At 40.3% G+C, this 13,162-nt stretch overlaps 1 protein-coding gene across 1 annotated transcript in view; it reads left to right on the top strand.

Moving 5' to 3' along the window:
* Positions 1 to 13,162, top strand: part of abhd17b (abhydrolase domain containing 17B, depalmitoylase) — a 42,971-nt gene that overhangs the window by 22,523 nt on the left and 7,286 nt on the right. The window contains exon 3 of the mRNA XM_061980563.1: positions 12,537 to 12,716. Within this exon, the coding sequence (XP_061836547.1) occupies positions 12,537 to 12,716 (180 nt within the window). The remainder of the gene's footprint in view (positions 1 to 12,536; positions 12,717 to 13,162) is intronic.

Genomic DNA, 13,162 nt, shown 5'->3' with positions numbered 1-13,162 from the left:
TACTGGGTCGCCATTTCTTCGTGCTTCAGTGTGTTTGTTTTCTCGCCATTCACCTCAGCTCCATTTTTTTGCTCTCAAGTGACACTGATCGGATATTTTTTTGACAGTCTAAACACTCCAAAGTGCTTCAAATCTGATATTTTTGCATCAGATTTGTGCCACATCGGGAGGTAATCCGAATCCGTTTGGAATCTGATGTTATCAAATGTGACTGCAGTCTAAACGGCAATGCGACCTGTTTCCCACTTTTACGTCATCTTTGAGCTATGTCATTCGTGTGCGCAGGAAAAGATAAGGTCCACTTTGGCTTGCAGTTTAAATGTAGTCCAAGTTTAGTCTATTTTGCTTATTCGATATGGGTTCAAAAAAGCCAACAAACCAGCCTGGAAAGAAGCAGGGATTCACTGTAGACTTAAACTCTCTGAAAAACACGAGAGTGCTCCTGTTGTATAGAGGAACTTGGACCACTGTAAACGCATTGATAAATCCTTGCATTGACATTTTAACCTTGCTAGCAAGTATACAGTAGAACATCAGGGTCTAAACTTGTGATTTACATAACTGAGGCGTTCCTCAAGTCACCCCATAAAGTCCTCTCCTTTCCAAATTATTTTTTTCAAATGTGATTTATGTAACTAAAATGTTTGTTGCCTGTTTACTTCAGAGGCAGTCAGTAGTCATTTCTTTCAACTCCTTTTATATACCGGTAGTGTTCCATTTTAGGTCCTTTCTTTTTCATCATTTGGGCTATTCAACTGGTGGCCTGAAAGTTCAGTTTAAAAAAAAAAAAAAAGGAAGGGAGAAGTCCGGCCCCCGGTCATTAGCTTTCTGGGAATGTGGCCCCCAAAACAATTTAGTTGAATATCCCTGATGTAGATCACACTGGCCAGTCTTGGGGGTACTGCGTTCTTGACTCTGCACCATACCTATTAACATTTTTTAATTTCAGTTTTGATTATCTATTCATACTAATGTTGTTCAGCATGTGTAAATAATGCTCAACACTGAAGAATTGCCATGTGCAGGGGCGAAGGAAGTTGCGCACATGAGCAGAAATGTTTTAAATGTGTTTTCCCTGGAGGATGTCCACAAGGATGACAAAACACAGTCAGAGTATTGTTGTCCATGCTACAATTTCATATCACAAGTTCCAGCATCTCGGCAGATCTGGTAGACTCTGTGTGGATCCGTGGATCATCCTAACAGCAGCCCTTCATTTTCTTTCTTTCTTTGCATCTGATATGAAAACACTTATCTCTGGCTCTAACTTTGTTTATTTGGTAGAAAGGGGGGAGTATTTTCTATGCATTTTCTGCTATAAAAGAAACCAATGGATGAGAGCAGTAATATCTTCAGTTAAAAGGCCCCTATTTTTTAAAAGGTGTTGACTTAACATGCTTAAATTTACGAACGTTTAGGATTGGGAATCTCAGGATGCATCAGGTTACGATACTATATGTGATCATTTCTCAATATGGAGAAGCTGCGACAAGTTTGAGCATGTTTGTACTATATTTACATGAGACACTTTTTACATACTACAAAGTACTTGTGAACAACACTATTGATTTCGACAATGCCAGCTTCCATCATGAGTTTAACCCTGGAGTCCAGCATTGTAGCTTCTTTGTATGTCTAGCCTCTAGCGCGAGGAACACAAATGAATGTGCCGTACAGGATGCCGTAGTGTTGTTGTTTGAAGGCATTGTTAAGTTAAAGTACCAATGATTGTCACACACACACACACACACACACACACTAGGTGTGGCGAAATTATTCTCTGCATTTGACCCATCACCCTTGATCACCCCCTGGGAGGTGAGGGGAGCAGTGGGCAGCAGCGGTGTCTGCGCCCGGGAATCATTTTTGGTGATTTAACCCCCAATTCCAACCCTTGATGCTGAGTGCCAGGCAGGGAGGTATTGGGTCCCATTTTTATAGTCTTTGGTATGACTCTGTCGGGCTTTGAACTCACAACCTACCGATCTCAGGGCTGACACTCTGTGAGACTTTTTGTAGAGTGTATGATTCATTATTAATATAACATCATGCAACGTACCAAAGGATAAACTAAAAAAGTTAATGGCAGCAAAAAAGAAGATGCGAAATCTTTCAATTATTGTGTCATAATGTTTAAACATATTGTCACACTCCTACTAAAGGTAGACAGTTGGAATGAGGCTGGCTGTCCTGCAGTGTCTAATCCAAAAGTGCGTTTTTTTCTCGAAATTATATATATTTTTAAAATGTATACAACATTCGCGTTATGTTTGGTCACACATCAGGGGTATATTATGATGGAGAGTAAAGGCTCAACTTTCTAGGACAGTCAGTAGCTTTCTGTGTTTCAGTAAATAATACTTAGAGGAAATCTGATTTATATGTCCATCCATCCATTTCCTACCGCTTGTCCCTTTTGGGGTCGCAGGGGGTGCTGGAGCCTATCTCAGCTGCATTCGGGCGGTAGGCAGGGTACGCCCTGGACAAGTCATCACCTCATCGCAGGGCCAACACAGACAATATTCACACTCACATTCACACACTAAGGTCAATTTAGCGTTGCCAATCAACCTATCCCCAGGTGCAGGTTTTTGTAAATTGTCTAAATGTTATATATTTTAAATGCTGTCTTTTATTTTTTATAAAGTCGAGTAAATTAACGTCATTTATACCACTGCACATTTCTGTCTGTCTGTCTGTCTGTCTGTCTGTCTCTGTCTGTCTCTGTCTGTCTGTGTCTGTCTGTCTGTCTGTCTGTCTCTGTCTGTCTGTCTGTGTGTGTGTGTGTGTGTGTGTGTGTGTGTGTGTGTGTGTGTGTGTGTGTGTGTGTGTGTGTGTGTGTGTGTGTGTGTGTGTGTGTGTGTGTGTGTGTGTGTGTGTGTGTGTGTGTGTGTGTGTGTGTGTGTACCTGCCTTTGGACCCTGTTGACCATGAATCATCAAGGGTGCAAACAGATCGAATCCCACCATAAACCTGACCTGCCCCTATTTGAGTCCCACATTCTCGTGTTAACTAAAAACATCCATAAGATTTAGCCTACCGGTACTTGGGTTTTTCTTACGGGGACGGCGTGGCGCGGTTGGGAGAGTGGCCATGCCACCTGAGGGTTTCTGGTTCAATCCCCAGCTTCTACCATCCTAGTCACGTCTGTTGTGTCCTTGAACAAGACATTTCACCCTTGCTCCTGATGGGTCGTGGTTAGCACCTTGCATGGCAGCTCCCGCCATCGGTGTGTGAATGGGTGAATGTGGAAATAGTGTCAAAGCGCTATGAGTACCTTAAAGATAGAAAAGCGCTATAAACGTATAACCCATTTACAATTAAAGGTTATCAGTCTGTGCTACTTATCCACAGTCAGCAAATGTACCATCTCGTTGAGTGTTGACAAATTTATGTAGTCTACTGATAACACAATAGGCTCCTGCTGCGTCACACACACACACACACACACACACACACACACACACACACACACACAGTTATTTCCTGTGTGTGTGTTTTTTTGTTTGATTAGTCACGGTTAGTCAAGCCCTTTCACCTGAACTAGGAGTGGTTCTGTCAAGCCAGCAGGCTCAAACAGAGCCTCAATTATCATACTTAAGATTAATGAGAAAGCGAAGTGTGTAATGCAAAGTGTGTGTGCGTGTGCGTGTGCGTGTGCGTGTGCGTGTGCGTGTGCGTGTGCGTGTGTGTGTGTGTGTGTGTGTGTGTGTGTGTGTGTGTGTGTTTTCTGTTAAATAGTATCATTTTCTCTACCCTCTGAGATGGAGGAGGGCCCGCAGTCAATTCCACAAGTCTAATATTGAGTGGTAGCCTAGCAACCGATTTCCAATGATCTTTCAGACCAAGGCCTTCCCACACTGTGGCCCAGAAAAATAAACAAGACTAACTCACTTCCTGGTCCATCGCCACATACATTCAGCATGCTACTTTTTCCGATTCGGCATTTGTCAGGGATATTACCTTCTCACAAACATGGACATAGTTCACATCATTTCATTGAAGTCTTCCAGTCTAATTGACTGCTCATCGCACTCTTAACACAGAACAGCAACCAACTAAGACTATCTATGGTTATTGTCCTCATGGTCTTTCATGTCTGTACATCTTTTCCAACCAGTGCATGATTGTATGAGTAATAAAGTTAATAGTATTTGATAGGTCAGAAACAAGGATGTTCGTTAGCACAGATGGCACGTTGATCTGAGAAATATGTCTGCGCATATGTTCCGAATGTCCTAAAAATAGCATTCATTGGCTATGCGGCTTATTTTGGATTTTTGGAATATTTTCTTGGGTAAAAAGCGACCCGTGACCAAGAGTCAAGAGTAGAAGGCTGAGAGAGCATGTGGAGCATAAAAGATCGGATTTGTGTCAAGAGGCACAATTGATGAGGGTTGGGGGGAAGGGCCTGTAACGGCAGCAAGGTCTGTTCAAGCCTGGATTCAACAAATTGCAGGCTTGTATGGTCTGCTGTGTTGTTCAGAGCTTGTCAGAACGATGGCGCCGACGAGGGCAGCTGTGACGCCGGATCGGGTCTTTTGTCCGAGATAGTTGAAGGATGTGACCCTGTTTTAAATAAAAGTCAGAGGTTCCTATGTGTTACAAATGTGACTGCCATATCTTGTCACCAGATTTGTAGGCTGGCCCGCCCTATGATGACCCTATGATAACATTTCATGGTGAGGGTTTATGCAATATGATGCTTGCAAACTCACAATAAACACAAGATAAAGGAGGGCCAGGTGACGTTCTATCGCACAATGATAACCGGTTCATACTAATGAACGAGCGATAAACTTTAGAGAATTAGGGCACTGGACGTCATTTTAGTGCTTTGTCATGTAAGAAGGTAACCAACCGCCCATTTATCAATATACATAAATTAATGATTCATCAATAATACATTTTTAATCGAACCACAGCTCCTGAATCTTAATTGTAATTGAATCGTGAGGTGCCCAAAGATCCCCACCCCTACTGACTACGCTCCAGACAAACTTGTGCGTCTTGTTTACAACATCCTGTTTCGGCAGCGCTGTTTCCGGTGGTCAATGTCTTTTTTCAGCAGCCGCATTTTCGGTGCATCACTAGTCAATAGTGCGCAAATAATAGACTATGTATATCCATTCATACTGTAACAACTTGCTAGTGGTAATGTTTTATGTTTCTGTGGTTTTGATTTAATGTTTATTTTTCCATGATCGCAAACACAACGTCCGTGCCTGAAAGCGGATTGGCCAAGAATCAGGAAGTGTTGTTGTGTGTTGTGGAAGCACAAAAATGAAAGGGTTTGCACGGGAGGTGAAACCTGTTGGAATCGGTCAGGTTTTTAGCATAAGTTTGGCAATAAAAGTTTCAAATAGGGAGCGTCTGACTTTTGTCTTCTTCAGGAGGCTACAATACATATTATTACTTTAATTTGTTTTCACGTAAAAAAGCCTTTATTTTGAAGGTGTGGCGGCCATGATTTTGCCGTGGCGGTGCCCCGCGTTCAGTTGCATTAAGGGGAAACTCTGATCATGTTGATGTCTCACATACTGTAGATAGCTTGACATATATGTGGTTCTCAATTATTTCCTGTCATAAATCTATATACCACAATCTGAGACAGGTGGCAAGATGTAATGAGTGTGACCATGAGAACCAGTTCAAATGTATTTATTTCTCTCATGTATCAAGCTGGTTGTTGACTATAGCAATTTCTCCAATAACAAGCTTCTTCTAGTGAAGGATATAAATCCTCACTGCCTACTGTATTTACAGTAAACCTTTGCGTTGTTTATGCTGCGTCATATTTCCTGCCTGGCCTGTCGATTAATTTATATACTGCTGCCCCGTGTATCGATTAAGCATTAATAAAGACGCCGATACTGGGAGTCTCCCTCCATCTGCAAAATCTTTCCAGGGTGTCGTCTGGCTTTTTTGCCCCAAGTCAGCTGGGATAGGCTTCGAAATCAAACATCCAAACAGCTATCCAATTGTATAAAAAGGATGGATGGACTTGGTGTGTTTGTTCTGTTCAGATAGCTTAGCATAATTTGACATACATTAAGCGGTAGAAAATGGATGGATGGATGGATGGATTACAATCTTTATTGTACAACATGTATTAAAGTGCCCTCCTTCGCCCTGCATCATTCATTTTTTTGTATGCGTTTGACCACCTTTTGCATTACCAGAATAAAGTGAACTGAAGTTGATTTTACTGCTCTATTCCCACACAATTTTTACGCTCTCACGGCCAAAGTATTTTCCATAATGGAAGTAGCATTTCATTCAGCAGTGCACTCACGAGGCTGCATTTTTCAGTGTGGTGCCAGACTTTTTCATCTCTGTTTATACACAAGTCAGCGTTTAACACTTCCTACTGTATGTGCCTCCAACATGACCGTGAGACCGCACTAGATCCAGCTGGACTCTGTCCCGTCTGTGTGTTTATGTCGGAAGAGGGTGTTCCTGAGCTTACGTTATGTGTCATGCATTTAAGTGTGCATGCTTACAGCTTATTATGATCCACTTCAGGATTGCAGGCTTGAGTGTTTGTGGATTGTTCATGACTTTGCCATGTGGGAGGCACAGCCAGGGACATCTGGCCTGTGATGTCAGCAGTACAGAGGCCAACAGAGGACTTTTTCATTTGGGGACTTCTCTTTGAGTTCTGCAAACATGTAAATTGAATACACTTACAAGTGTAAACCTTTTGTTATGTGTCAAGCAATGTGGACACAGTGAGGCAGTGTTCTCAGACTCTGTTTGGACTAGTCAGCTGACTTGCTGTAAGAGTGGGTAACCAGAATCAGTTGTGGAATGTCGTCTTTTGCCTTTAAAGGGGAACGGCACTTTTTAAAAACAATTGTGGCTATCATTCACATTTCTTATATAAGACAAGAGAACATGTTTTTCTTTTTTATGCATTCTAATTCACAAATAAACGTTAGCTAAAGTCAGCTAACAATAGCGGTAATGAGAACAAAAATCCTTTGGATTTACTTAAAATTAGGAATGTCCGATAATGGCTTTTTTGCCGATTATTCCGATATTGTCCAACTCCGATACCGATATCAACCGATATAGTCGTGGAATTAATACATTATTATGCCTAATTTTGTTGTGATGCCCCGCTGGATGCATTAAACAATGTGACAAGGTTTTCCAAAATAAATCAACTCAAGTTATGGAAAAAAGTGTCAACATGGCACTGCCATATTTATTATTTAAGTCACAAAGTGCATTCTTTTTTTAACATGCCTCAAAACAGAAGCTTGGAATGTGGGACATGCTCTCCCTGAAATAATCCTGATACCCACTACAACTATGGGAAACACTGTACTTTGACTTTCACAAAGTGCATTTTTTTTTTTTTTTAAACATGCCTCAAAACAGCTACAAAAACAATGAAGGCACACAGCTTCAGTCCAAAGTATACTATAAATTGGGCTCAATCTGCCCTGTTCTTAACGCATTCGTATGAGTAACAAAAATGTGCAAATAAAAACAAGAAAGGCACAAAAATAAAAAACTGCTTCAGTCTAGACTAGTAGATAACACAGCCATTCTTTAAAGTGCATGAACATTAATACAACTGCTTCAGTCTAGACTAGTAGAAAACACAGCCATCCTTTAAAGTGCATGGGGAAAAAGGCACAAAACATAAATAAAACAGCTTCACTCAGTCCAGACTATTAGTCTATTTGTGCAACAGATGAAGCTCAAAGAGTGGGCTAATTATTTTTCTCCTTGTCATCACGTGTGAGAGGTAGATTTTTTTTCTGAATGAAAACAAGCATCTGCAAGGGGTTCTGGGTATTTGTTCTGTTGTGTTACGGTGCGGATGTTCTCCCGAAATGTTTGTCATTCTTGTTTGGTGTGGGTTCACAGTGTGGCGCATATTTGTAACAGTGTTAAAGTTGTTTATACGGCCACCCTCAGTGTGACCTGTATGGCTGTTGATCAAGTATGCTTGCATTCGCTGGTGCGTGTGTCAAGCCGTAGATAGTATGTGACTGGGCCAGTACGCAAAGGCAGCGCCTTCAAGGAGTAATTGGCGCTCTGTACATCTTCCTGCGTCCGTGTACATAGCAGCGTTTTAGAAAGTCCCAAATTTTACATTTGGAAACCGATACCGATAATTTCCGATAATACTTTTTAAAGCATTTATCGGCCGATAATATCGGCAGAATGTGTTTAATACCTTGTCACTTGTTGAACCAACATGCTTTAATCATGTTAAGGTCTTTAAAATAATCAAATAGTTTTCTTAAGGTAGCTAATCAATTCAGTATTTGCAAAACCATGTGATTATGTTCAGGTTACTTGGAATTTACCAAATGCTAGCGCGATTTGTTAATGTGAATATTATTTAAAGTAATGGTGTACATTTAAAGCAATTTTATTATGTCCTTACAACCCAAATGTGGTCTCCCAATGTTACTGATTTTAAGGCAGTCAGATGCATTGCAGAGAGTGTTATGAATTGTGTGTGCATACAAAAATCGAAAACTATTGCAATGAGAAAACGGACTGTATTGATTTCTTTAAAGGTGAAGATCAAAATAGGCATTTTAGCACAAACAACTAAATGAACATTAGAGAAACACAAATAACAAAAAACGGTTTGTCAAAATTCACAACAATTAAGTTCACAAAAATACAATTTTATTATCTATATAAAATATCTATATATAGAAAAAGTTTACAAAAATAAAATATTTAAAATATAAAATAAAAATTCACAAAATAAATTTTCTAAAAATATCTATCTAAAAAAAAAAAGGTCATACAAATAACCAAAAGTATAATCTCTATATAAAATGTCTATGCATAAAATGAAGTTCACATGAATAAATCTAATTACATTATATAAAATATCTACATATTAAATACAATGTTAATTTGAACCCTGCAAACACCATTTAGCACAGGGGTGTACAAAATATAATTAGTGATGCGGGAGCCAATTCGATGTATTTTGTATTTTTAAAGACACAAAAACTATTACAATGCAGGTCGATACATACTAAACTATGGGAACAAAACATGTATTTGCTTTTTTTTTTATACTTCACAAAACAATATCTAATCTAACTCCATTATGAAATGTATTAATCTTTTCCACCATTATATTGTTAATTAAAACCTTCTTGGAGGGCTTTAGCAAACTTAAAACTATATTCTGCCCTTTAAAGCGATGTAAAAAAAAACAAAACATTTTATATACATGGTGTAAGTATATATGCAATGTAGTATCTGTCACATTCATAATAACATGTAATATTGTGTTTTGCTCATTTCAAGCATACAGCGACGTAGGCAAAAAATCTCCAGATTTTTTCCACAAATTTCGATACACAATTTTTTTCCCGTGCTTTTCAAAGAAACCAATGAAAACAAATTAGAGTACTTCAAAACAAGTTTTTTCTTTTATTTGATCAAAAACTAGTAGTTTGAAATCACACTGCAAACACTGCATCTTACTCAATGCTTCTGTCTTGAATAAAATACTTCTGTAAACAAAAATGTAGTATTGTAAATTTTATGCAAATAGATAATCAAGTAAAGCATTGAGATGACTATAGTTTCTGTAGATGGATAAACACAGACTTTTTCTTTGTGGCTGGGCGATATGGACCAAAACTGATACCCCAGTATTTTTAGGTTGAATGTATGCGATATATAGCGGTATTTTCATCAAAACATGCAAAGTGTTTAGTTAAAACTCAACACCACATTATTGTGACCAGTGTTCTACAAATTTAGTACCAACCTCGTCATGTCCGTTGTGTCCTGAGCAAGACACTTCACCCTTGCTCCTGATGGCTGCTGGTTAGCGCCTTGCATGGCAGCTCCCGCCATCAGTGTGTGAATGTGTGTGTGAATGGGTAAATGTGGAAGTAGTGTCAAAGCGCTTTGAGTACCTTGAAGGTAGAAAAGCGCTATACAAGTACAACCCATTATCATTTATCATAATTATAGTTACTTGTTACTTAACCAAAAAAATAATATAGTTACGAATAGAATTACTCTTAAATAAATGTAATTAATTACTAGGGAAAGTAATAAATGTGTTACTTGAAAAAAAAAAAACTTTAAATATATGTCATATGGAGTTGAGATAAGTTTATGAGAGCAGATTGTGCGTGCGTGCCTTTTCAAAAAGCGGTGTCTGTTGCCAAGCGACGTGTGACGTAGCGAGGGTTTCAGCTAAACTGTTGTTGTTGGCTGTACAGTTTGTCGGCTCTCGCGGCTGTTCTGTTGAATATTTTCACCGGCTTGTGCTACCTTTTGGTTAATAAAGAAGAATTGTCGTTTTGGAGTTTGTTGTTGTTGCGGTCTTGTTTGCCTTAGAGTCTTGTATTTCCCGCACTCGGCTGGAGGCTTCTGTTTCAGAAGCAAGAATAAGTTTGTTGTGTTGCTGCCTCTTTTGATCAAACTTTGCAGTGTGCAGTCACTTGTTCCACGCCTGTTGCCACAAAATCAAACCACTGGCACTTTTTATTTGCTATTGAACAAACGCCCCGCTCTCGATAGCGTTAGCCATGTTTTGCTGGGTTTTCCGCTAGGGAAATGAGATTGGAAGCTACGGAAGCTCCAGGTGACAAAAATGATGCCGGAACAAGAGGGTGGAGTGCCATCTCCGGGTTGGGGAGGAGATCTTGCCCCAAGTGGAGGAGGTCAAGTACCTCGACGTCTTGTTCACGAGTGAGGGAAGAGTGGATTGTGAGATCGACAGGCGGATCGGTGCGGCGTCTTCCGTAATGCGGACGCTGTATCGATCCGTTGTGGTGAAGAAGAAGCTGAACCGGAAGGCAAAGATCTCAATTTACCGGTCAATCTACGTTCCTATCCTCACCTATGGTCATGAACTTTGGGTTATGACCGAAAGGACAAGATCACGAGTACAAGTGGCCGAAATGAGTTTCCTCCGCCGGGTGGCGGGGCTCTCCCTTAGAGATAGGGTGAGAAGCTCTGTCATTCGGGAGAAGCTCAAAGTAAAGCCACTGCTCCTCCACATCGAGAGGAGCCAGATGAGGTTGTTCGAGCATCTGGTTAGGATGCCACCCGAACGCCTCCCTAGGGAGGTGTTTAGGGCACATCCGACTGGTAGGAGGCCACGGGGAAGACCGAGGACACGTTGGGAAGACTGTCTCCCGGCTGGTCTGGGAACGCCTCGGGATCCCCTGGAAGGAGCTGGACGAAGTGGCTGAGGGAAGTCTGGGCTTCTTTGCTTAGGCTGCTGCCCTCGCGACCCGCGGGGGCAGCAGAAGAAGATGGGACAACAACAGAAGAAGATGGGACAACATCACTACTAAACATGGCAGACTTCAAAAGAGAGCCAACGATGACTACTTTGGGATAAATGATGATCCAGAAATGTATAGTTTTGAGCCTGAATATAAGTAAGATCATCTACAAGTTTTAAAGCTGTGTGCTAATAATATGCAGCTTTAGTGAAACACAAAGCATCATGTAGCAGTATTACTAAGTGATAAGATATACAAACTATCAACAAAATAATACAATCCTTTACTGTACAATGTCTGCTCTCACTGGGATGCCGACTTGTGGGACGTTTATATCTTCCCGTTCAGATGAAGAATTAATCATTATCCTCACGCAGGTAATAAAATAAGGTCGCAAACGAGAGTCTTTTGGTGTCTTTCTTGCCATCTCTGGGTATAAGTTGGATGTCAAACTTGACCCACTTTGACATCTGTGGTTTATGTCCATAATCTTCTACTATCCAGGTGAGAGGCATGATTTATAATCTCGAATTAATGTTCACCAACTCTGAGGCGACGCACCAGCTCAGTCTGTCAATATAGCAGCATAAGCAAGTTAGCTCTCTGCGATCACTGCACCGCTAAAAGTAGTTCCTCGGCATTAGCGCTTGTAATAACAATATTGCTAATACTTGGTTTATATTCAAATCACGACATGCAAATGAAGTATTGTTGGCGGTTTCTAGACGTTTTTCAGAAGGTTTTTTGCTCGCAATAGTATACTCCTGTTGGCTAATTAAATTTAAAAAAAAAATTTAAAACATGTGTTCTTGTCTTACATAGGGATTGAGAATGATTGGGAAAATTGCCCCAAAAGCGCTGTTCCCCTTTAAGTCTCCCTCTCTCTGTCTCAACCAATCCATTGATGGTGTCTTTATTCAGCTTCTTTATACATGCTTCCCCTCTGAGTCACAGGACCAGAGGTCAGTTTTACACAAGCATCGTCCTCATGTTGGCTATGCATGGGTCATTTAGGAGGGAGCAATCAGTGAGTCACGAGTAAATATCTTTGCTACGGGAGCAGCATGCGTCGCTCACTAACTGGAAGTGATGCAAGTCAAACTGCAGATCTGATCATTGAGTATTTAAAAAAAAAATTTTTTGCAGGGACTTGAGTGCGTCTGTCTCATTCCTGTTACGACACCGAATCACTTTTCTCACATTTTCCTACCGAGCGGTTTATTGCTTGGATGGCTGCCAGCGTGTGCAGTAAGATGAAAGCAATGATTTATCCCAATGTGTCTCTCCATGCAGGTACGGTATCCGTCCAGAGAATGTCATCGTGTACGGCCAGAGTATTGGAACGGTGCCTTCTGTGGACCTGGCCTCTCGCTATGAGAGTGCCGCAGTGATCCTGCACTCGCCGCTCACCTCCGGCATGAGGGTGGCCTTCCCTGACACCAAGAAGACTTACTGCTTTGACGCCTTCCCCAAGTGAGTCGACTACTGGCTTGTGTTGAGCTTGTATATGTGTGTGTGTGTGGGGGGGGGGTTATGCAGTACAGCGGTACTCCGGCTTACGAGTTTAACCTGTAGCCCAAAATATTTGTATCTCAAACCAATGTTCTTTAGTGAAATGAATTTAAAATCAATTATTCTGTGCTACAAAAAACACCACTGTTTTAACTCGGGCTGTCAAAAATAACGAGTTAATTTGTGTGATTAATCATTACAAAAATATTATGTTAATTATGTAATGTTGTAGATTAATTAGGCATTTTATTTAGATTTTTTTTTTTAACATTAATTTAGATTTTTTTAAATTATTTTTACATTAACTTAGATTTTTTATTTATTTATAATTTTTTACATTAATGTTGATATTATTTTTTATTATTCATTTTTACATTAATGTATTTTGGGCTCCTTTTGTCTTAACC

Source organism: Nerophis lumbriciformis, linkage group LG20 (genome assembly GCF_033978685.3).
Source record: "Nerophis lumbriciformis linkage group LG20, RoL_Nlum_v2.1, whole genome shotgun sequence".
NCBI lineage: Eukaryota > Metazoa > Chordata > Actinopteri > Syngnathiformes > Syngnathidae > Nerophis > Nerophis lumbriciformis.
The sequence above is the reverse complement of the archived record's forward strand: the minus strand, read 5'-3'. Positions and strand labels throughout refer to the sequence as shown.